This window comes from Chiloscyllium plagiosum, chromosome 3, assembly GCF_004010195.1.
Source record: "Chiloscyllium plagiosum isolate BGI_BamShark_2017 chromosome 3, ASM401019v2, whole genome shotgun sequence".
Classification (NCBI taxonomy): domain Eukaryota; kingdom Metazoa; phylum Chordata; class Chondrichthyes; order Orectolobiformes; family Hemiscylliidae; genus Chiloscyllium; species Chiloscyllium plagiosum.
The window spans coordinates 133,985,338-134,011,971 of record NC_057712.1 but is presented as its reverse complement, the minus strand read 5'-3'; the positions used below and the strand labels follow the sequence as shown (position 1 = coordinate 134,011,971).

At 42.2% G+C, this 26,634-nt stretch overlaps 1 protein-coding gene across 1 annotated transcript in view; it reads left to right on the top strand.

Moving 5' to 3' along the window:
* The window catches only part of LOC122540182 (dynein axonemal heavy chain 8-like), a 1,320,893-nt gene that overhangs the window by 159,178 nt on the left and 1,135,081 nt on the right, over positions 1–26,634 (top strand). Inside the window, exons 6-7 of the mRNA XM_043675532.1 lie at positions 2,036–2,225; positions 21,379–21,539. Of these exons, the coding sequence (XP_043531467.1) occupies positions 2,036–2,225; positions 21,379–21,539 (351 nt within the window). The remainder of the gene's footprint in view (positions 1–2,035; positions 2,226–21,378; positions 21,540–26,634) is intronic.

The following is a 26,634-nucleotide window of genomic DNA, read 5'->3' as shown; positions in this document are numbered from 1 at the left end:
ATCCCTCAAGTTTGAATGCATTATTGAAATTTTTTAAAACCCTGAAGGGAGATTATTATGGTTTCTTTTTAAAGTGGACTTTGCAAGCAGAAGGTTTGGGTGAATGTGCTATGGCCAAATTCAAAGGGAAAAATTAAGATAAAGAAAAATTACAGCAGCTCTGCTGAGAGGTAGATGAGGAAAAAAGTATAATATCATTAATCTGACATTGACTCCCTGATCACCTCCCTCCTTTTGTGAACAGTTGTCCTTGGGAGCATGTTCCACACATGACTTAATCATTCTGCCTGACTTAGACTGGAATAGTTCAACAATTTGGGACATTCTCAGTAAACTCCAGATTCTTTTTGTTCTGTAAGTTCATTTTGTTGGTTGTCTGACCCATTAGCTCTCAGTTCTGTAATAAGAATGAGTGCCACCTTGTAGATGAAGTATTCAACCAAGGCCGTGACTTAATACTTATAGACCAGATTAAAGCCCCTCCAAATATATCAAGGAGATAGATTAGACCTGAACGGTTATCTTGTTTAAAGGTAAGGTGCTGTGTTACTGATATAATTTGATTGATCACATTACTCAACTCTTTGGGAGAGTCATCCAATTATTCCCTTTCCATAGCTCTGTAATATTTTCTCTAGTATTATCCACTCTTCTTTTGTGACTATTCAAACCGATTCTACCATCCTTTCAGGTCGTACTCTCCGTCAAAAATAATATCTCTTCATGTCATGTCAAGTTATTTTATCCTGATTCCTGATGAAGGGCTTCTGCCCGAAACGTCGATTTTCCTGCTCCTCAGATGCTGCCTAACCTGCTGTGTTTTTCCATCACCACTCTAATCTTGACTCTGATGTCTAGCATCTGCAGTCCTCACTTTCGCCACCTTATTTTATCTGTCCTCTTAAATCTATGTTCTTTGATCATCATCCATTTTGCCATTGAAAAATTTCTCCATTCATTGAAACGTTTCTCCAATCATTAAGCATTCACAATTTTAAACTGACAGGTTAAGGTTCTCTGCTCAAAGTCAGTATCTTGTAAATTGAACCAATTTACATTATGATTTTAAAGGGATAATATGCCTGCTTTTGCGTGACCATGAAACCATAGTCAGTTGTCATAAAAATCCACCTGGTTTATTAATGTATTTTAAGGAAGGAAATAGTAATCCTTGCGCGGCCAACATGTAACTCCAAGCCTACAGCAATATGGTTGACTTTTAATTGCCCTCCAAAAAGCCAAACTGGGTACCCAGTTTAGGGGCAGTTGGGAATACCAGTGATGCCCTCATTCCAAGAAAGAGCACATTTAAAAACAACCTTTCCAAATCACTCCCTATCTCTATCATCCTTTAGCTACAACTCTCCAAGATATTTGAGTTATCCCAATTCTGACATTTTTGTACGTCCTCGATTTTAATTTTCCGCATTGGCAATGTGCCTTCGAATGCTGAGAATTGAAGGTCTGAAACTCCCTCTAGAGACCTCTTCATCTTCCAATCTCTCTTATTTCTTTAATGACACTGTTTAAAATCTATAAATTTGACCTAGCTTCTGAAGTGAGGCTGGTGAAATAATTTGATATGTTTTGTTAAATGACTTGGCTCGTTTGTCACATTATATGCTGTGTAAAAGTAAGTTATTGTTACTGTTGCTGTTTTCTCTCACATCTTGTCTGACCAGATTAGAATCAGTGAAATGCTGAATGTTTTAGTTTCATAGTATGTCAGTTACTCTACCAAGTAGATAATCTTCAGTTAAACACAGAAAATGCTGGAAGGTGTCATCAAATTACTTGTGGAGAGAAAAAAAAAGTTATCTTTTTATATTGTGACTTTTCTCTAGAGTTCTGATGAGTATTTCCAGCATTTTCAGTTTTTAGTTTAGATTCCCAGCAAGCACTGAAGTTTGGTTTTGTAGATAATCTTATTTTTTTCTGTGTGATGATACGTATGAGAAATTAAGGAATTACTGTACTTGCATTTTTCATGAATGTTAGTATACTTACATTTGGTTAACCTCATGCCTGCTTGCAGGAGATATTCTTTTGTGTTTTGGATTGTACTGATGGAATTCTCACTGGTGCTGAGAAAATGCTGGGAAATATTTTTATCCATGCTATTTCTGTATCTGACAAATGGGGAGCACTGAACCAATCAATACATGGACACAGAGAGAAGAAAGCTTTCAAAGAAATTATTCGCAGTTACATCACATTCCTAAATGGTAAGCCATTTTAACAGTTAAATTGGTCTGTGAATTACATAAATTGTATCACTTATTTAAATACTAGATTATTGTTTGTATCATACAATTTAATTGGAAACCATTGGCAACTTAGATAATATCTTGTGGTTGATCAGTTAATGCAGTAAAATGATGTTTATGCTGGAAGAAGATATCCACCTATGCTTGTCTGCTTGTCCTAAAGCCATTTAGTAGCCATCAGGTTTTTAGTGGGCTTGAGGTTAGCCTTCCCCCATCATGAGAGAAGACCCATCACTGGCAGGTAAACAATTAGAAAGGACTAAGAAGATTATCCACCTTTCTCTTCATCTGAATCTTGTGGGTAATTCTTATTCAGTATTAATCACCTCTTAGCCTTCAGTTGTCCCAACTCAACATTCACTTTAATTTTTACATCCTCACCATTACATGTTTATTGTCCACAATCAGTCTCTCTATAGATTGCACATGAGTGCATTGAGAATTTGAAATACTTTTCTTAATCTTTTTCTTACTCTTCAGGCAACATTAACTAGTTAGTCAAATTGTGATAGTCCCTCCAAGCCACTCACCATCCTGGCTTGGAAATATGCTGCCATTCCTTCAGTGTTGGTGGGTAAAAATCTTGGAAATGCCTCCCAAGTAGCATTGTGGATATAACTGCACCAAGTGGATTGCAGTGGTTCAAAAAGACAGCTCATCACCAATTTCTCAAGGGCAACTAGGAATGGACGATAAGTGTTGGCCCAGCTAGTTGTGCTCACATTGCATGCATGAATGAATAATTTAAAAAAAGCTTTACATGTAAAAGTCCTATTCAACTGCATATTTTCTCAATTCTCTCCATATATTAGTTACTTTACATGTAACAAATCACTTCTGCACATTCACTCAGCGCCATTCCAAACTTTCCTGAAATTCAGGTAATCTTATCAAAAGATGAAAAGCAGTGAGTGTCAGTTATGAGACCTTTGCTTAATCTTCCGTACACAGTTGTTATTTTGTGAGTGTAGCCAGATTGTGAACTTCAATTCTCTTACAAAATTCATGGGCAAGGAAGTACAAGTCCCCCCCCCCCCCAAAAAAAAATCAGTCAACTTATTAACCTTGTTAACTTTCAACATATGTACATTAATATATTCCATTGAACTACACCCAAGGTGAGTTATTCCTATTTTCATTCTAAATCGGGCATCTCAATAATTGCTATTTTATCCCATTTAGAAGTTCTGGAGAAGCTTTACTATTCAATAAAAATATTTTAAAATGATCTTTAATGCATAAATTAAGCATTCCCACATTGTTTCCAGGATAACCATTTGTTGCTTGTTTGGCCTTCCTTAAAAAAACAACTTTTTCTCAAAAATAATTTGCTAGATTATACTAAAATTTTCTTTTTTAAGTTATCCCAAATGGTCAATAATGGTGTTGCTATGCTGATAGGTATTAAATTTATTTCTTCCTAAAACAAATTTTCAATTTTTTGATATAAAGAAACAACCTAGACTATTTTCATTAGCTTATTTTTAAGGAAATTATTTGTTTATCCCTTAACTTCAAGTGAGTTCCTGTTGGAGTATTTGTTCATGGCAAGTTATTTTTTTCCGAATTCAGTTTCAGACACAATTGTGCCCAGGTTTGGTGGATTTAAGTATTTTTATATCAGTCTTGTCAGGCATATTATGACACCTGTGAGCAGGCAGGACTTGAAACCAAGAATTTTGGGCAGCAGTTGAAGTGTGGTAGTAGGGGGTCTTGTAATTCAGTGGTAGTGTATCTATTTCTAAAGTCTTGGGGTTCATGTCTCACCTATTTATGGAGGTATATACTAGTATCTCTGAACAGCTTGACTATAAAATATCTTTAAGTGTGGTGAAGAGTTTCATGCCATCCAGTGTGGATTTTTTTTGTGCAATCTTCTACTTTTCACCAGTTATGCAACTGAGATGTCAGATGTGTTTCTTGCACAATCTTGTGGAGCATGAGATAGAAATGGTTGCCCATTCCTGGGACTTTCTGGCTTCCACATCCATTGCCCCATATTTAAAGTCTCGCTAGTCAACGTTTCAGTTTCTGCAAGCCAGAAACAACTTCTCATTCTGTGCTGTTGATATTTAAATTGACGCAATGTCTCAAAAGAAACCTGTTGGACTAAAACTTGGTGTTGCATGATTTTTAACTTTATCAAAAGAAAGGCAGACTTGCCCCATGCTGCATAGATAAAGATCTGCAAGTGTAGTCGGATGAGTACTGAGGTCAGTTTTCTTCCATGTGGACTATCTCAGGAGGCCACAGCAGTAGACACCCTAAGCCTGGACCCAAATTGCAGCATGGATAAGGGAAGGTTCCCACATGAAATGGAATGCTGCACAGTGCATTACAAAATGCAACAAAATAGAATCTGGTCTCATGGTGACCATGTAAGCACTTGTGATTGTTGTAAAAAAAAAAAATCTGAATACTAATGTCTTCAAGGAAATAAATTTGTTTATCTGGCCTGGTCTACATGTTTGACTCCAGACCACAGCAATGTGTTTGACTTTTAAATGTCCTGTGAACAGGCATCTGTTTCTCCTTTCTATTCTGTTCACAAGACTTACGGTCTACAAGGTTCCTCTCCAGTCATTTCTGCTGACTTTGATGCGTTGAGTGTTTGAGATTTATGCCAGCGGAAATGTGCCTTACGGTACCATCATGTGGGGTGCTTTCTTATCTAGTAGAGTGTGCCGGTGAGAGGCAACTGTGGAGGGTTCTGGGAGAAGTTGGCTCAATCACTGTGACTGAGAAGAGAATTGCAAAGGGCCTGGTGCTCATCAGGAGGAAGAGGTTCTAAAAGAGGGTGCTGATGAGAAGCTACCGAGGAGAATTCTGAGAGAAGTTGGCTCAGTCAATGCGACTGAGAATAGGATCATGACACAGGCTTGGCTGCTCAGGAACCCTGTGGAACGCTCCTCCTTCTATATTTGGGAAATCATGGACGCTTCTAGTGTCCATACCAACTATGAATAAGTAAAAATCACACAACACTAGGTTATAGTCCAACAGGTTTAATTGGAAGCACACTAGCTTTCAGGATGAAGGAGCGGCGCTCCGAAAGTTAATGTACTTCCAATTAAGCCTATTGGACTATGACATAGTGTTGTATGATTTTTAACTTTGTACACCCCAGTCCAACACCGGCAGCTCCAAATTACAAATAAGTATGTTCAGTTGCCACTACTGATTTGCTGCATGGAGTTCCTGGACCTATGAATGGACTCACTATGGACCATCCATGAGACTGACAACATCATGAATAACACATTTAGCAAGCTGGTCTCACCACCAGTAAGGGTCACACAGACGGAGAAGTGTTGGGTGACCACCAGGAAGACCTATATATGTGGGCAAGCAGTGTAGGAATCCTCTGTGGCTATTTCCCTCTCAAGCAGGTGTACTGTTTTGGATATTGGTGGGGGTGATGGACTCTCAGGGAAAAGCAGCAGCAGCAGCCATATCAGTGGCACCACAACCAGCACTGTTGTATAGCAGAGAGGGTTGAAGTGACAGTTGCAAGGGACCCTCTAGTTAGGGGCATGGATAGGCATTTCTGTGGCTGTGAGTGAGACTCCAGAATGGTGTGTTGCCTCTCTGGTCCAGGGTAAAGGATATTCTGAAAGGGAAGGGTGAGCATCCAAGGGTTGTGGTCCATATTTGTACTAATGACATAAGCAGAAAGAGAGGTGAGGTCCTGCACAGGGAGTTCAGGGCATTAGTTTGGAAATTGTCAAGCAGGACTCTAGGGTTGTGATCTCAGGATTACTTCCTGTGCCACATGCCAGTGAGGCTAGGAATAAGAATATAGTACAGTTAAATACTTGGCTAAAGAGCTGGCATAGGAGGAAAGGCTTCAGGTATGTGGATCATTGGGATGTCTTCTTGCGCAGGTGGGACTTGTACAAGAAGGACAGGTTTCATCTAAACTGGAGGGCACAAATATTCTGGCACAGAGCTTTGCTAGTGTTGTTCGGGAGAGTTTAAACTCGTGTAGCAAGAGGGCGGGATCTAGAGCAATATGTCAGCAAGTAAAATGACCAAGGCCAGTAAGACTAAGAAGAGGAAGAGATAGGGAGAGGTTACTGAACACAGCAGGACTGGTGATCTGAGGTGCATTGGTTTAAAGTGGAGTAAAGTGTTGGTAAATGTGAGGTCATCCATTTTGGTAGGAATAACAAGAAAACTGACAATTATTTAAGTGTTGAAAAATTGCTTCATGCTGCATGAATCACAAAAAGTTGGTTTGCAGGTGCAGCAAGTAACTAAGAAGGCAAATGGAATATTATCCTTCATTACTGGATGGATGGAGTTAAAAATAAGGAGGTTATGCTGCAGTGGTATAGGGTGCTGGTGAGGGCAGACTTGGAGTACAGTTTTGGACTTCTTACTTGAGAAAGCATATACTGGCACTGGAGAGGTTCAGAAGAGGTTCACTTGGTTGATTCCAGAGTTGAGAGGGTTGCCTTATGAGGGGGAAGACTGAGTCTATACTCACTGGAATTTAGAAGAATGAGGGGGAGATTTTCTAGAAACATATGAGGTTATGAAGGGAATAAATAAGATAGAAGCAGGGAGGTTGTTTCCACTGGGTGGTGAAACTAGAACTAAGGTACACAGCCTCACAAATAAGGGGGACCAGGTTTAGGACTGACTTGAGGAGGAGCTTCTTCACCCAAAGGGTTGTGAACCTGTGGACTTCCCTACCTAGTGAAGCTGTTAATGTTGAATGTTTTTAAGGCAATGATAAACACATCTTTGAACAGTAAAGGAATTAAGAGTTATGGTGATTGGGCTGGTAAGTGGAACTGAGTCCATGAAAAGATCAGCCATGATCTTATTGAATGGTGGAGCGGGCTAGATGGGCCACTTGGTCTACTTATGCTTCTATCTCTTATGTCTTATGTTGATATTTGGGAGCATGTCAATATAAAAAAGGAGGTGGTGTTGAGTATTTGAAAAGGATTGAGGTAGACAAGTTCCTACAACCTGATGGAATCAATTCCAGAATGCAGAGGGAGGCAGGTGAGGAAATTGCTGGGGCCTTATATGAAATCTTTGTATCCTGTTTAGTGAAAGAAGAGATATCACAGGACTAGAGAATAGCCAAAATTGTTCCTTTGCTTAAGAAAGACCGCAGGGATAAGCTGGAAAATTTCAGGCCAGTAAGCCTAATGTTAGTAGGAGGGAAATTATTGGAGAAGATTCTTAGGAAAGGATTTACTCACATTTAGAAAAATATGTACTTATTAGTGACAGGCAACATGGCTTTCTGTGGGGAAGGTCTGTCTGAGAAACATGATAGACCATTTTGAGAAAGTGACAAAGGTGATTGATGATGGAAGTGCTGAGATGTTGTTTATATGGACTATAGTAATACCTTTAACAAGGTCTCTCATGGCAGGCAATAAAAAAAATGAAATTATATGGGTGAGCTGGTAATATGGATGCAGAACTGGCTTGGTCATAGAAGATGAGAGTAGTTGTAGAAGAGTTGTTTTGACTAGAGATCCATGACCAGTGGTATTCTGCAGAGATCAGTGCTGGAGCCAGTGGTTGTTTGTCATACATATTATAGGATGGGGTGGTCTGGGAGGGATGCTCTTTGGAGGATTGGTGTAGACCTGATGGGCTGAATGGCCTGCTTCCACACTGTATGAATCCCACTTTAAACCTCCTTCTTCACCTTCATCCACCTATTGCTTTCCCAGCTACCTCCCCTCAACCCAAAACCCCTCCCATTTATCTCTCTGCCCTGACCCACAAGCCTCATTCCTGATGATTTATAGGAGAATGTAGGTAGTCTGATTAGTCAGTTTGTGGAAGACACAATGGTTGGGGGAGCTGTGAATAGTGAGGACGATTGTCAGAGGATACAACAGGGTATAGATAGGCTGGAGACTAGGGTGGAAAAGTGACAGATAGAATTTAATGTAGACAAATGCAAGATGATGCATCTTGGAAGGTCTGATAGAAGGCTAAAGTGAGGACTGCAGATGCTGGAGATCAGAGTCGGGAATGTGGTGCTGGAAAAGCACAGCTGGTCAGGTAGCATCTGAGGAGCATAAGCCCTTCATCAGGAATGAGGCTTGTGGGTCAGGGCAGAGAGATAAATGGGAGGGGTGTTGGGTTGGGGGGAGGTAGCTGGGAAAGCGATAGGTGGATGAAGGTGAGTGAGAAGATTTGATAGAATCCATACAGTGTGGAGGCAGGCCATTTGGCCCATCGGGTCCACACCAATTCTCCAAAGAGCATCCCACCCAGATCCACCCCCTGCTATAACCCTGCATTTCCCATGGCCAATCCACCTTACCTGCATATCTTTGGACTGTGGGAGGAAACTGGAGCACCCAGAGGAAACCTACAGGAAGAATATACAAATTCCACACAGACAGTTTCTCGAGGGTGGAATTGAACCTGGGTTCCTGGCAGGGTAAGGCAAAAGTGCTAACCACTGAGCCACCAGGCCACCCATGATGCAGGAGGGAAGGATACATTAAAGGGCAGAGCCCTTAGAAGCATTAATGGAGAGATCTTGGCGGACAGGTCCTCGGTTCCCTGAAAGTGACAACAGAAGTGGATAAGGTGGTCATGAAGGCATATAGCATGATTGCATATGGGGGCATAGAGTATAAAAATTAGCAAGTTTTGTTGCAGCTGTACAAAACTTTAGTAAGCCACATTTGGAATATTTTATATAGTTCTGGTCACCACATATTTAGAAGGGCATTACAGCTTTGAATAGGGTAGGGGAAAGGATACCATGATGTTCCCTGGTTTGGAGGGTATTGGCTAAAAGAAGAGATTAGACAAAGTTGGTTTGTTTTCACTTGAATGTTGAAGGATGAGGAGTGACCTGATAGGAGTTTACAAAATTGTATGGATAGAATGGATAGTCAGAATCCTTTTCTCAGGGTAGAAATGTCAATTATTATGTGACAAAGGCTCAAGGCAAAAGGGTGGAACTTTAAAGGAAGTGAGAGGCAGAATTTTTAAACAGGTTGATAAGTGCCTGGATTGCACTGCCTGCGGAGGGGATAGAAGCAAATACAATTGCAAGGTTTAAGAGTCATCTTGACACATGCATGGATAGATTGGGAACAGAGGAATATGGACCGCATAGGTAAAAGATCTTTAAGTTTAGAAAGATATGTGATAATGCTGTCACTTTAAAAAGATATGTCGTAAAGGCAGACATGCCAGTATCTAGCTTAACAATGGCAGGGGAGTGGCCAGTTCTACCACTTCAGGGTCTTTCTCGTTTGGCCTAGCTGTAGCAGTCACAAGATGCTAGTGTCCAGAGAAAGGTTCCAAGCCTCAGTGAATGATTCCTGACTGCTTTCCTCTCAGAAATCTCTTTGGAAATTGTTCACTCCTGCATGTAAGGATTTGCGTTTCAGTTTACCTTTTAACCAATAGTTAAGTTATTCTAAATTCTGTTTGCTTTTGTTCATGTTTTAACTGCAGTGTTTACGTAAATTCTGTTTTTCTTAAAGCCGAGTGTTTTGACCAGCTGTATCGTACCTGGAGTATCCACTTCACACCTGCCTTTAAAATAAGAAAATAATAGGCTCTAGGCTACCAATTAAAAATATTTTGAGTGGTCTGGCCTGATCCATAACAGGCATTATACGTGAGAACAGTCTTGGTGGACCGAATGACCTGTTCATGCATTTTACTCTTTGTTTTTTGCAGGATCTAAGTTGGTAGAAAGGATAGACATGTGACAGATGAAATATAGACTATAGAAATAGAACATAGAGAATAATATAGCACTGAAACAGGCTCACTGTGCCGACAATGATGCCATTCCAAACTAATCCTGTGCCTACACAAAGTCTATTTCCTGTCTGTTGATGTGATGTCTAAGTGCCTCTTAAACTTTATCGTCATATCTGCTTCTACTATCTCTCCTGGCAGTGCGTTCCAGGCATCTACCAACTTCTGTGTAAGAAAACTTTCATCACACATCTCCTTTAATATTTTACCCTCTTACCCTAAACCTATGTGCCCCTAGTATTTGACACTTGCATACCTCCGACTACCTACTCTATCCATGCCTCTCATAATGTTATGTTCTATCAGGTCGCCCCTCAGCCCATGATGCTCTGGCAAAAGCAATCCAAGTTTGTTCAACCTGTCCTTATAGCTAATACACTTCAATTTAGGTAGCATCCTGATTAACCTTTTTTGCACCCTCTCCAATGTCTCCACCTATTTCCTATAGTGTGGGGAACAGTTCTGGACACAATACTCCAAATGTTGCCTGACTAAATTTTATATGCTGTAACATGACTAGGCAATATTTGTATGCAGTGCTCAAAATGTTGAAGACAAGTAGGCTGTATGCCTTCTCTACCATCTTATCCGCCTGTTTTGCCACTTTCATGGAGCTATGGAATTGAACCTCAAGATCCCTCTGTATATCAATGCTCCAAAGGGTCCCACCATTTACTGTAAACTTTCCTCTTGTAGTTGACTCCCAAACTTCATCACCTCATACGTGTTCAGATTAACTCAGTCTGCAATTTCTCTGAAAGTAAAGCTACCTCTGCACTGCACCTGATGAAACTCCCACGACATGTGTAGCACCATTTTAGACACAGAATGAAGTGTCCTGTAATTTTTAAACTACTTCTTAAACTACTTTTTAGACTAGAATCATAGAACCATAGAAACCCTACGGTGTGGAAGCAGGCCATTCAGCCCATCAAGCCTATACCAACCAACCTAAGAACTTCACACCCAAACGATCTCTCCTAACCTATCCATGTTACCCTGCATTTCCCATGGCTAATCCACCTAGCCTGCACATCCTTGGACACTATGAGCAATTTAACATTGCCAGTCCACCTCGCCTTAAGTGTTCTGTAATCTTTTAAACTAAATGTAAAGTGCCCTCTGTGCTATTCTGATCAAACACTCTCAGGAAAGCAATACAAAGGGTTAGGTGCATAGCTGCTCTACTTTTCAGAAGTGAAAGTAAAACTCTCTTCACTTATTTTAAACTGAAAATGGAGGTTTTAGTTTAAAATGATCGATGGAGTTGGGCTCTGGACCAATGAGTGGGTATTTACAGTTGGAAGAGGTATTTATAGTTGATGAGGATAGATGGGAGCAATTTATAGCTGACAGAGTTAGAAAGTGTTTACAGCCATCGGGGTTGGTAGGTTATTAACAGTTGACAGGGTCAGGAGGTTTATACAGCCGTCGGGGTCAGTGGGTTATTTATAGTTGACAGGGTCAGGGGGTGTTTACAGCGATTGGGGTCAGGGGTTATTTACAGACAACAGAGTTAGGAGATGTTTACAGCTGTTGGGATCAGTGGTCATTTACCGTTGACAGATTTAGGAGGTATTTACAGCTGTCGGGGTCAGGGGGCTATTTACAGCCGACAGCATCAGGAGGAGTTTACGGCTGTTAGGGTCAGGAGTTATTTAAGTTCACACATTTAGGAGGTCTTTACAGGCTTTGGGGTCAGAGGGCTATTTACAGCTAACGGATCAGGAAATGTTTACAGCCGTCGAGGTCAGAGGGCTATTTACAGCTGTCAGGGTCAGAGGTTTATTTACAGTTGACACAGTTAGGAGGTATTTACAGCCATTGGGGTCAGGGGGCTACTTACAGATGACAGGGTCAGGAAGTGTTTACAGCTATTGGGATCAGAGGGTATTAACAGTCGATGGGGTCAGGAGATGTTTACAGTCGTTGGGGCCAGGGAATTATTTACAGCCAATGGTTAGGAGGTATTTGCAGCCTTTAGGGTCAGGGGGTTATTTACAGCTGATGGAATCAGATGGGTATTTACAGTCGACGGAGTCAGGAGGGTGTTGACAGCTATTTGGGTCAGAGGGTTATTTACAGCTTTTGGAGTCAGATTGATATTATCAGCCAATGAGGTCAGAGGGTGTTTACAGCTGTTGGGGTCAGGGGCTGTTTACAACTGATGGGCTCTGGAGGTCATAGTCATAGAGTCATAGAGATGTACAGCATGGAAACAGACCCTTTGGTCCAATCCATCCACGCCGACCAGATATCCCAATCCAATGTAGTCCCACCTGTCAGCACCCGGCCCATATCACTCCAAACCCTTCCTATTCATATACGCATCCAAATGCCTTTTAAATGTTGCAATTGTACCAGCAGCTCATTCCATACACGTACCACTGTCTGTGTGAAAAAGTTGCCCCTTAGGTCTCTTTTATATCTTTCCCATCTCACCCTAAACCTATGCCCTCTAGTTCTGGACTTCCTGACCCCAGGGAATAGACTTTGTCTATGTATCCTATCCATGTCCCTCAATTTTCTAAACTCTATAAAGTCACCCCTCAGCCTCCGACACTCCAGGGAAAACAACCCCAGCCTGTTCAGCCTCTCCCTATACCTCAAATCCTCCAACTCTGGCAACATCCTTGCAAATCTTTTCTGAACCCATTCAAGTTTTTCACAACATCTTTCCGATAGGAAGGAGACCAGAATTGCAAGCAATATTCCAACAGTGGCCTAACCAATGTCCTGTACAGCCGCAACATGACGTCGCAACTCCTGTACTCAATATTCTAACCAATAAAAGAAAGCACACCAAATGCCTTCTTCATTATCCTATCTACCTGCAATTCCACTTTGAAGGAGCTATGAACCTGCACTCTCAGGGACCTTACCATTAATTGGATAAGTCCTGCTAAGATTTGCTTTCCCAAAATGCAGTACCTCGCATTTACCTGAATTAAACTCCATCTGCCACTTCTCGGCCCATTGGCCCATCTGATCAAGATCCTGTTGTAATCTGAGGTAACCTTCTTTGCTGTCCACGACACCTCCAATTTTGGTGTCTTCTGCAAACTTACTAACTGTATCTCTTATCTCGCATCCAAATCATTTATGTAAATGATAAAAAGTAGAGGACCCAACACCGATCCTTGTGGCACTCCACTGGTCACAGGCCTCCAGTCTGAAAAACAACCCTCCACCACCACCCTCTGTCTTCTACCTTTGAGCCAGTTCTGTATCCAAAAGGCTAGTTCTCCCTTTATTCATTGAGACATAACCTTGCTAACCAGTCTCCCATGGGGAACCTTGTCGAACGCCTTACTGAAGTCCATATAGATCACATCAACCACTCTGCCCTCATCAATTCTCTTTGTTACTTCTTCAAAAAACTCAATCAAGTTTGTGAGACATGATTTCCCACGCACTAAGCCATGTTGACTATCCCTAATCAGTCCTTGCCTTTCCAAATACATAGGAGAAAGTGAGGACTGGAAATCAGATGCTGGAGATCAGAGCTGAAAATGTGTTGCTGGAAAAGCGCAGCAGGTCAGGCAGCATCCAAGGAACAGGAGAATTGACGTTTCGGGCATGAGCCCTTCTTTCCAAATACATGTACATCCTGTCCCTCAGGATTCCCTCCAACAACCTGCCCACCACCGACATCCGGCTCACTGGTCTATAATTCTTCTTAAAGTGTGGCACCACGTTCGCCAACCTCCAGTCTTCTGGCACCTCACCTGTGACTATTGATGATACAAATATCTCAGCAAGAGGCCCAGCAATCACTACTCAAGCTTCCCACAGAGTTCTAGGGTACATCTGATCATGTCCAGGGGATTTATCCACCTTTACGTGTTTCAAGACATCCAGCACTTCCTCCTCTATAATATGGACATTTTGCAAGATGTCACCATCTATTTTGCTACTTTCTATATCTTCCATATCCTTTTCCACAGTAAATACTGATGAAAAAAACTTGTTTAGTATTTCTCCCGTTTTCTGTGGCTCCACACAAAGGCCGCCTTGCTGATCTTTGAGGGGCCCTATTCTCTCCCTAGTTATCCTTTTATCCTTAATGTATTTGTAAAAACCCTTTGGATTCTCCTTAATCCTATTTGCCAAAGCTATCTCATGCCCCCTTTTTTCCCTCCTGATTTCCCTTTTAAGTATGCTCCTACTTCCTTTATACTCTTCTAAGGATTCACACGATCTATCCTGTCTATACCTTACATATGCTTCCTTCTTTTTCTTAACCAAACCCTCAATTTCTTTAGTCATCCAGCATTCCCTATACCTACCAGCCTTTTCTTTCAGCCTAACAGCAATATACTTTCTCTGGATTCTCATTATCTCATTTCTGCAGGCTTTCCATTTTCTAGCTGTCCCTTTACCTGCAAATATCTGCACCCAATCAGCTTTCGAAAGTTCTTGCCTAATATCATCAAAATTGGCTTTTCACCAATTTAGAACTTCCACTTTTAGATCTGGTCTATCCTTTTCAATCATTATTATAAATCTAATAGAATTATGCTCGCTGGCCCCAAAGTGCTCTCCCACTGACACCTCACTCACCTGCCCTGCCTTATTTCCCATGAGTAGGTCACGTTTTGCACCTTCTCTAGTGGGTACATCCACATACTGAATCAGAAAATTTTCTTGTACACACTTAACAAATTCCTCTCCATCTAAACCCTTAACATTATGGCAGTCCCAGCCTTTGTTCGGAAAATTAAAATCCCCTACCATGACCACCCTATTATTCTTACAGATAGCTGAGATATCCTTACAAGTTTCTTTCTCAATTTCCCTCTGACTCCTCGGGGGTCTATGATACAATCCCAATAAGGTTATCATCTCTTTCTTATTTCTCCGTTCCACCCAAATAACTTCCCTGAATGTATTTCCAGGAATATCCTCCCTCAGCACAGCTGTAATGCTATCCCTTATCAAAAACGCCACTCTCCCTCCCCTCTTGCCTCCCTTTCTGTCCTTCCTGCAGCATTTGCATCCTGGAACATTCAGCTGCCAGTCCTGCCCATCCCTGAGCCATGTTTCTGTAATTGCTATGGTATCCCAGTCCCATGTTCCTAACCATGCCCTGAGTTCATCTGCCTTCCCTGTTAGGCCCCTTGCATTGAAATAAATGCAGTTTAATTTATTAGTCCTACCTTGTCCCTGCCTGCCCTGACTGTTTGACTCGCTTCTGTTCTCAACTGTACCAGTCTCAGATTGATCTCTTTCCTCACTATTTCCCTGGGTCTCACTCCCCACCTTACTAGTTTAAACCCTCCCGAACAGCCCTAGCAAATCTCCCTGCCAGTATATTAGTCCTCTTCCAATTTAGGTGCAATCCATCCTGCTTGTACAGGTCACTTCTACCCCAAAAGAGATTCCAATGATCCAAAGATGTGAATCCTTCTCCCATAAACCAGCTCCTCAGCCATGCATTCATCTGCTTTATCCTCCTATTCCTGCCCTTACTAGCTCGTAGCACCGGGAGTAATCTAGATATTACTACTCTTGAGGACCTCCTTTTTAAATTTCTGCCTAACTCTCTGTAATCTCCCTTCAGAATCTGAACCTCTTCCCTTCCTATGTCGTTGGTTTCAATGTGGACAATGACCTCTTGTTGACCCCTCTCCCCCGTGAGAACATTCTGCACCCTCTCTGAGATATCCTTGATCCTGGCACCAGGGAAGCAACACACCATTCTGCTTTTTTGCTGCTGGCCACAGAAACGTCTATCTGTACCTCGGACTAGTGAATCGTCAAACACAATTGATCTCTTGGAACCCGATGTACGCCTCGTTGCATTCGAGCCAGTCTCAATACCAGAAACTTGGCTTTTCATGCTACGTTCCCCTGAGAATCCATCACCCCCTATATTTTCCAAAACAGCATACCTGTTTGAAATGGGTATATCCACAAAAGACTCCTGCACCAGCTGCCTACCTCTCTTACCTTTCCTGGAGTTAACCCATCTATGTGACTGTATCTGAGACTTTCCCCCGTTTCTATAACTGCCATCCATCACATACTGTCGCTGTTGCAAATTCCTCATTGCTTCTAACTGTCTCTCCAACCGATCCATTTGATCTGATAAGATTTGCAGCCTAACTCATTTATGAGATATAATCTACAGTAACCCTTCAACTCTCTTTAAACTCCCACATCTGACTAGAAGTACATATCACTCTATCAAAAGGTCATTTTTGCTCCTTCACAATCTACAGACCCAGAAAATAACACTGTCTTATTCCTCTACAAACACTGCCCCAGGTTAAATTAATAGTTATGGCTTATATTTTAAGTTTAATCAAGAGACATATCTCCAAAAAACATATAATCAAGAAAGAACCCACTCTACTTCCCACTGCAGATTCTCTGTGGGCCACACTTAAAACAACGATTAACTTATCTGATTCTGTGCTGTGAACTTTGCCCAACAGTTCCTCCAAGATCAGTTATCAGACCAATGTCAGAGATGTCTACAGCATAAAACCAGTTCCTTCAGCCCAAATTGTCCATGCCACCTAGTTTTCAGAATTAAACTAGTCCCATTTGCCTGCATTTGGTCCATTTCCCTCCAAAACGATCTCAACCATGTTCATGTCTAAATGTTTCTTAAATGACAAAATTGTACTCGCTTCCACCACTACCTCTGACAGCCCGTTTCAGACACTCACCATTCTCTGTGTGAAAAAATTGCCCCACTGGATCTTTTTGAATCTTTCCCCTCTCACCTTAAACCTATGCCCTTTAGCTTTACACTCTGCTCCCAGTGAAAATAGTTGTTGGCTATGTACCTTACTGACTCCTCTCATGATTTTATAGACCTCTGTGAGGTCACCCCTCATGTCTCCCATACTCCAGGAAAACATGTCCCAGCCTATCCAGAGTCTCCTTATAACTCGCACCTTCCAGTCCAGAAAGCATCCTACTAAATCTTTTCTGTACTCTTTCTAGTTTAATAATATCCTTTCTATAGTAGGCAACCAGAAGTGCATGCAGTTTTCCAAATGTGGTCTCACCAACGTCTTGTACAGCTGCAATAAGATCTCCCAACTCCTATTTTCAATCCTGTGATCGATAAAAGCAAGTAATGCCAAAAGCCTTCTTCACAACCCTGTCTTACTGTGACTCCACTTTCAAGGAGCTATGAACTTATACCCCTCAATCTCTAACACTCTTCAGGGCCCTACCATTGACTGTGTAAGTCCTGCCCTGGTTTGACCCACCAAAATGCCACACCTTGCATTTATCTAAATGAATTTCCATCCGCCATTCCTCAGCCCACTGGCCCAGTTGATCAAGATCTCACTACATACCCAGATAACCTTCTCCGCTGTACATTATATCACCAATCTTGGTGCCATCTGCTGAAATAACTGCACAGAGGCCGGTATCTTGTCACAAAGTCATCCTCTATTTGCATGTGTACTGTACATGAGTTGTGAGCGTAGTCCCTAGACAAGGGGGACTTTCTGACATTCTAATTTATATTTTTAGTCAGTCCTTAACTGAGGAGATTCCCATCTCCTGGTCATATCTTTTTTTCTTCTTTACTTTGTTTTTTCTTCTCCTACAATACTTCCTTACAGCAGTAGTGCTTATTTTACCCCACTGCAGCTGTTTTTTGTGTGTGTAAATGCAGGAATCAATTTTTAAAAAGTACAAATTAATTTTATTCAATTCTTTCCACCACCTGGAGAAATACCCATGTGGCCAGTGAACCAATACCAGGCAGACCCTAGTTGAGGCAATGCCTATGTAAAAGAAAAAGGGAAGGGGAGGGTAAGGATCAAATCAAAATGGAGTTGGATGGGGAAATAAAGCACTCCACCCCATTTGCCCACGTCTCCCTAAAGGCATCAAGAGTGTTGGTGGATACCGTGTGTAAGGACATCTGGACACAAACATAAATGTGGAAGAGAGACAGGCAATTGGTCAAAATGACCCTCTCCACAACCCACTGCCTGGACCTTTGGTAGCCAGCTTGGCCAGGTCCAGGAGCAGAGCCATGAGGAGATCACTCCTTTTTTTTTTAAACCCACCAGACACTACTGCCATACAGTAGCAGTGTTTATTTTCCCCCTCAACACACATGTCACATGTGTATGTAGGTGCAGGACACAATGAGAAATGCCAGTTGTGTAAATAACTTTACTAATATTCCACCACCAGGGAAAACACCCATGTGACCAGAGAACCGGTGATGAGCAGAGCCCCGATAAGGGCAATATGTGATAGAAGAACTGAAGGAGAGGGTTCTGATCAAATCAAAATAAAATTGGAAGGGGAAATAAAGCACTGCACCCTCCACAGTTCCCACTTGCGCCTAAAGGCATCAAGAATGTTGGTGGACACCTAGTGTCTAACATAGCCACAGAAGAAGGGTAGGCAGTCAGTAGAAATGACCCCCTCTGCAGTCTGCTGCCTGGACCTGTGAATGGCCAGTTTGGCCAGGCCAAGGAGTAGACCCACAAGGAGATCACTTCTGTTTATATCTGGGGTTACTCTTGTAAAATGTTCTCCATCATACTGGAAAAAGGAGCAGGCTGATGATACCCCAAGTGACAGTGACAGTCTCGTTCATAAGTACAAACCCTTATGAGTATTAATTGTGGCATACTGCTGGGACTCCTCATCTAGTGGCAGTTGCAAGTAGGTGTGGCTCATGTCCAACTTTGTGAAGGACAGCTCTCCTGCCATTTTTGCATACAGGTTCCCTATGCAAGGGATTTGATATTTATTCAGCTGCGAGAAGTGGTTTACTATTTGCTTAAAATCCCTACAAAGGTGAACTGAGCAGTCAGGCTTCACAGTCAGTACAACTGCTACTGCTCATTTCACAAACTGCACAGGTCTAATGGTTCCTTTGTTTTCCAGCCTTCTGATTTCTGCCTGTACTTATTCCCACAAGGCAAATGGCATTGGGCAGGGATTGCAAAAATGGCGGAATTGCTTTCTGGTCAACATGTAAAGTGGCCTTAGCCCCTTTGATATTCCCTAGCCTTTCCTGAAAAAAACTACGAAGTATTTAATTCGGACTTTACTCAGGCAGTCATTTTCTAATAAAAAAAATGTTGAGCCAATGAAGGTGAATCTTTTTCAATCAATTCCACCCAATGTAGGCTTCGGCCCAAGCCTCTTACTACCATTAGTGGTAACTGCACCAACTGCTTCTCATAGGAGACCGGAACTGAAGTTGTATCCTTAAACTATAACTGTTCCCCTGTGTATGATCTCACTCTGGTTGAAGCCCAGAGCAAATTTTATTAAAGATTGGATCTGCAACCACTGATAACAGCTGTGCCAGTATCAACCTCCATGAGAACCAGGCGACCATTTAAGTAGACATATATTTTAATGGTTTTTAATTTGGATTAAAATTGCTAAGCAATTTAACCACTTCAACCTATATGTTGTGGACTTTACAAAGTGTGCATTCTCTTGGATATTGGCCCCTGAGTTCCCTTACTCAGGTGAGGCCTTGCAGGACCCTCTTGCTCTTCGAGCCTGCACACCAGCAACAACTACAATGGCTCGCTGGACCGGTTCCTGAAAAATGTTATAGTCATTTGGCTGAGGCTTGGCTTTGTTGTGGGTTTTTGCCCTGCATGAGACTCTGTAATTGCCAACACTGAAGTGATGTTCCCCAAACTCAGTTGGACAGTTGAGGTTGTCCACTTCCATTTGGATGTTCTGTAGCTCCCATGATCCACTTGCCACATTTTCTCATGACAAAGCCAGTTGTAGTGCCTGTTTGAAATCCTATTGGGCTTCAGTGTTATGCAGTTGAAGGCATGTACTGTACCTTTAAGAAAGAGAGAGTGCTGTTCTGAACAGAGAGCTTACAAGCACCTCTAGATAGCAGGCACAGAGTGGACTGGAAAATTGAAAATTGTAGCATTTGGCTGTGAAATGGATACCTGAGTTGTGGTTGCTGTTTTGACAACAATTTGAATTTAACCAAGCGGTATAAATTATGCCACAGGATACTAAAACTCAATCTGGTTTGAATTTAATGTTTTGCCAAAATTGAACCAATGAGACGATCTGATTTTTGGGGGTATAAAAATGCAAATATTTTGAAAATTGATCAGAGAGTAACTGCCAAAGAGGGAGAAACTGCTGGAGAGCTAATTGCCCATCTAAGGTCTTGCTTTCAACGAAATTAAAGAACACTCTGTATCAAAGATAGCTTTCCACATGAAACGTATTCCCGGTTAAAAAAAAAGATGACCCAGGGAGATCAGGAGCAGGAAACTTGAAGACAGTGGAGAAGGCAAAGTCTGCGTGATTTTCAGATTATACTAATGTAATTTTAATATTGGAACAGCATATTGCTGTAGAGTTGGAGTCAGAGAGGAAGCAGTTAAGAGAAAGTGAGCAGTTTTGTTTTATTTAATGCTCACTCTTAGAGTAGAAGATAAATTGATGTTTTTCCTTTAAATAGTGGAATTTAGGAGTTCTTGGTCACTCACATTGTAACAGATGATGAGGCAAGGAGAGTTTTTCTGGGTGTTTGGTTTAATTAACAGAGCTGATGTTACCTTTCGTATCCTAACATCAGCTAATAGGCATTTTTGCACAGCTACACCATTAATCCCACATACTAAATGGTCTCTCAGTATCTCATTCAAGGTCAGCCCAAGTCACATGGCCTTTGCTCGTCATCTTAACCTTGTCAAAAATCCTTACCCATCGCAGATGTTAGTCTCATCAGCCTGTAGATCCCAGGCATTTCCCTGCAGCCTTTCTTAACTAATGGCACTACACTAATAGGCTCCGATTTTTGCGCACTTCACCTGTGGCTGTCGATGATACAAGTGTCAAGATGTAGTCTCTTTGTCCAGTTTGCAGTCCTATCACCTTAACAGAAAAAGTTGGCTCCTCCCTCAATGCTACAATTTGAGACAATGACAACTGACAAAGAACAGATTATGATGGAAGTTTAATGACATGCTGAAGCATGATAAAGTCATATGCCTCATGGAATTGTCCTGGGATTTTGCACAAAATGTATGATCACAATTTGTCCATTCTTGAATGCAAAATCTGTTGAGTTTAAGAAGGCTGCCAACTCAGCCAAATTGTTACCTCTTCTAAACAGGTACCTGCCTTTCAGTGAGGCAATATTTTCTGGAAGTTGAAAGTCATTGTTAAATTATTGGAGTAATTTGTCAAAAAGGATTTTCTTCATGTGGGTTCAGCAGAGTTCCTGGTTGTATCTATTAGGTAAAATTTAATTATCACTTAAAAGTATTGATGCAAAATAATAAAACATCTATATCTTATAGTTTCATTACACTTTTATCAATGTTTTATTGTACAAAATTTTCTTTAGGCTCACTAACAAGTCTTGAAAAAGCTGTAGTCCTAAAAAGTGAAACTGTTGATCTTTCCCAACTGCGCTCATTTGAACAAGTGACAGCTGCAGCATCCAATCCGGAAATGATTCTACAGCTTGAAAATCTACTTTTGTTGTGGCACAATCAACTAGAACAGGTTTGTATATTTAAAATGTTTAATGCTTGATTATTCAATTAACAACTTGGATGAAATAACAGTCTGGATTTTCTGCTGGCCAGACAGTTGTCATTTTAATATAGATATGAGTGAAACAGAGAAGTCATATTGTCAGAGAGTCTGAAGGAATTGTCTGGGAAATTGAAATTAAAATTAAATTTAATAAATTGCATTATTCAGGAAAAGTTAGACTTTGACATACATAGTCGAACGCCTGGGTAACTAATAAAATAAACCGATACTTACTTCGTAGACGTACAATGACAGAACAATTGTAGACTCCAGACTGTGACCTGATAAACCCCCTGGACCCAAACCAATCCCCTACACTGTGGATCTTAACTCCCCAGATCCAATGCACTTTACCTGCCCTGCCAGACCTGATGTCTCTCACTTGGCTGATCTACCCTAAGCATTGCATTACTTACCTTGCCACTTTGCACCCTAACCTCCTACCCTTCCGACTTGGCATCCTACCCATCTGTCACCATAGTTACCTGCAGTTGGCAGCCTACGTATCTGGCACTCTAGCCACATGAAATCCTACTTAGCTGGCCCTCTCCTCCCTTCCCATCTGCTATCCTACCTCAGCATGTAAATCTCTCCAGCTGGAACCCGATGCAGCTGGCACACTACCTGGTGCCCTACTACCTACTCATCCAGCATCCTACTCCATACTCAACTAACGCCCTTCCCAGCTGACACCCTAATTATCTTGCAAACATCCCCTTAACCATCCCCTTAACCAACACTTAAGTACATACTTACTGTTTGACAGCAGCTGTCCAAGTGGCTGTTGGAAACTTTAAAAGGCAACCTGGTTTTTCTGTCTTGGATGATTCTGTACTACAAAGGAACTGTCAGAATGGAAGAATGGCACTGCAATTCTGAGGGAACTCTGATTTGAATCTCCTCTTAAAAAAGTGGAGATCCTTTCTTTCATTAAAAATATTGACAAGGTAACTCATAGTCGGTTGGACCAGAACATTAAGTCACATGGGATCTATGCTGAATTAGTAACTTGGATACAAAATTGATTTAGTCATAGAAGGCAGAGGGGAGTTGTGGAGGGGTGATTTGCTGACTGGCAGTCTATTACCAGTGGTTTTCCACAAGGATCAGTGCAGGGAGCTCTGATTGTAAGATAAAAAATGCTTTGGATGAAAATATAAAGTTTGCAGATTTCATGAAAATTGGGGAAGTTGTGGATAAGAAGGAGGTTGTCAATAGAAAAATTAGCAAGATATAGATCAATTGAAAAGTGGGGCGTAAAAATGACAGATGGAGTTTAGTCTGGACAAGTGTGAGGCAATGCATTTTGAGGTCAAATAGTCATCGAGTCATAGAGTTGTACAGCGTGGAAACACAAGCTTCAATCCAGCTCGTCCATGCCAACCAGATATCGTAAATTAATCTGATCGCATTGACCAGAATTTGGCCCATATTCCTCTGACCCTTTTCTATTCATGTACTCATCCTGATGTCTTTTAAATGTCATAATTGCACATGTCTTTACCACTTCCTCTGGCAGTTCATTCCATACATGCACTACCCTCTGTATTAAAAAAGTTGCCCCTTAGGTCCTTTTAAATGCTTTCCTACTCACCATAAACGTATGCCATCTAGTTTTGGACTCCCCTACCCTTGGCTATTCACTCTCATGATTTTATCAACTTTTGTAAAGTTACCCCTCAGCCTCCGGTGCTCCAGGGAAAATAACCTCAGCTTTTTCAGCCTTACACTCCAGCTCAAATCCTCCAACCCAGCAACATCCTTGTAAATCTTCTTTGAACTCTTTCCTATAGCAGGGAGACCCAGAATTGAATGCAGTATTCCTAAAGCAGTCTAACCAATGTCCTGTACAGCCACAAGATGACCTCCCAACTCTTATACTTAATGCACTGACCAATTAAGACAAGCCTAACAAATGCCCTCTTCACTATCCTGCCTATCTGCGACTCCACTTTCAAGGAACTTTGAATCTGTCTCCAAGGTCTCTTTGTTCGACAGCACTCCCCAGGATCTTACCATGAAGTGTATAAGACCTGCCCTTATTTGCCTTAGCAAAATGCAACACCTCACATTTATCTAAATTAAACTCCATGTGCCACTCCTCAGACCATTGGCCCATCTGATTAAGTACAGTTGTACTCTGAGAGAGCCTGCTTTACTGTCCATTACTCCACCAATTTTGGTGTAATTTACAAACTTACGAACATACCTTGTATTCACATCCAAGTCATTTATATAAATGAAAAAAGCAGTGGACCTAGCACCGATCCTTGTGACACACCACTGGGCACAGACCCTCTAGTCTGAAAAACACCCTTGCACCACTGCTCTGTCTCCTACCTTCATGCCTGTTTTGTATCCAAATGGCTAGCTCTCCCTGGATTCCATGTGATCTAACCTTGCTCACCAGTCTACCATGTGGAACCTTGTCGAATGCGTTGCTGATGTCCATATAGACAACGTCCAAACTCTGCCTTCATCAGTTTTCTTCATCATTATTTCAAAAAATTCAGGTTAGTCAGACAGGATGTGCCATGCACAAAGACCCAATCACTCCTTGCCTTTCCAAATACATGTAAATCCTGTCCCTCAGATATACATAAATGATCTGGAAGAGGACACTGTTGGTATGATCAGCAAGTTTTCAGATGACACTAAGATCGGTGAAGTAGCAGAAAGTATAAAAGGACTGTCAAAGAATACAGGAGAATATAGATAGATTGAGAGTTGGGCGGAAAAGTGGCAGATGGAATTCAGCCCAGACAAATGTGAGGTGATGCATTTAGGCAAAACTAATTCTAGAGCGAATTATGCAATGAACAGAAGAGCCTTGGGATAAGTTGATGAGCAGAGAGAGCTGGGAGTGCAGGTCCATTGTACCCTGAAGGTTGCTGCACAAGTGGATAGAATAGTCAAGGAGGCATATGGTATGCTTGCCTTCATTGGACTGGGTATGAGTATAAGAGCTGGCAGGTCATGTTAAAATTGTACAAGACCGCATTTAGAATACGGTGTACAGTTCTGGTCGCCACATTACCAAAAGGATGTGGACGCTTTGGAGAGGGTGCAGAGAAGGTTTATGAGAATGTTGCCTGGTATGGAAGGTGCTAGCTATGAAGTGAGGTTGAGTAGGTTAGGTTTGTTTTCATTAGACAAAAGAAGATTGAGGGGGGGACTTGATTGAGGTTTACAAAATCATGAAGGGTATAGACAGGGTAGATAGAGATAACCTTTTTCCCAGGGCGAGGGATTCAATAAAAGAGGTCGCGTTCAAGATGAAAGTTTCAGGGGGCTACACGCGGCAAGTACTTTACATAGACGGTGGTGGGTATCCAGAACATTTTGCCAGCAGAGGTAGTAGAGGCAGGCATGGTAGATTAATTTAAAATGCATCTGGACAGATGCATGAGTAGGTGGGGAGCAGAGGGATATAAATGCTGAGGAATTGGGTGATAGGTTTAGACAGTAGATTTGGATCGGCTCAGGCTTGGAGGACCGAAAGGCCTGTTGCTGGGCTGTAAATTTTCTTTGTTCTTTAATCCCCTCCAACAACCTAACCACCCCGACATCAGGCTCACTCGTCTATAGTTCCCTGGCTTTTCCTTAACGCTTTTCTTAAATAGTGGCACTTTACATGTGGTTAATGATGATGTACATATCTCAGCAAGGGGCCCAGAAATCACTTGCCCCCTTCTCACAAAGGTTTAGGATACATCTGATCAGGTCAAGAGGAATGCAAGAGGAAAATATGTAGTAAGTAGCAGGACCCTTAGCAGCATTGATATACATAGGGATCTTGGGGTACAACTCAACTCAATAGCTCTTTCAAAGTCGCAACACAAATGGATTTGATAGTAAAGAAGGAGTAAGGCATGCTTGTCTTCATCAGTTGGGGCATTGAGTATGAATTTAGATTAGAGTGGTGCTGGAAAAGCACAGCAGGTCAGGGAGCATCTGAAGAGCAGGAAAATCGATGTTTCGGGCAAAAGTCCTTCATCAGGAATGGAGGCAGGGAACCTCCAGGGTGGAGAGATAAGTGAGGGGTGGGGGCTGGGGAGAAGGTAGCAAAGAGTACAATAGGTGAATGAGGGTGGGGATGGAAGTGAGAGGTCAGAGGGGAGGGTGGAGCAGATAGATGGGAAGGGAGATTGCCCCCCCAACACCAAACCATCATCTCCCAGACCATACAGAACCTCATCACCTCAGGAGATCTCCCACCCACAGCTTCCAACCTCGTAGTCCGGGAACCCCGCACTGCCCGATTCTACCTCCTTCCCTAGATCCACAAGCCTGACCACCCCGGCTGACCCATTGTCTCAGCATGCACCTGCCCCACCGAACTCATCTCCACTTACCTAGATACTGTCCTATCCCCCCTAGTCCAGGAACTCCCCACATACATTCGAGACACCACCCACACCCTCCACCTTCCGTTTCCCTGGCCCCCAATGCCTCATCGTTATCATGGACATCCAATCCCTCTACACCTCCATCTGCCATGACCAGGGCCTCCAAGCCCTCAGTTTCTTCCTCTCCCGACATCCCCAACAGTACCCTTCCACCAACACTCATTCATTTGGCTGAACTGGTCCTCACCCTTACCAATTTCTCTTTTGAGTCCTCCCACTTCCGCCAGACCCAAGGAGTAGCTACGGGCATCCGTATGGGCCCCAGCTATGCCTGTCTCTTTGGCTACGTAGAACAGTCCATCTTCCGTAGTTACACCAGCACCACTCCCCATCTCTTCCTCCGCTACATTGATGACTGCATTGGCGCCACCTCGTGCTCCTGCGCGGAGGTTGAGCAATTCATCAACTTCACCAACACATTCCACCTAGACCTTAAATTCACCTGGACCATCTCTGACACCTCCCTCCCCTTTCTGGACCTCCCCATCTCCATTAATGATGACCGACTTGACACTGACATTTTTTACAAACCCACTGACTCCCACAGCTACCTGGATTACACCTCTTCCCACCCTACCTCTTGCAAAAATGCCATCCTGTATTCCCAATTCCTCCGCCTTCGCCGGATCTGCTCCCAGGAGGACCAGTTCCAC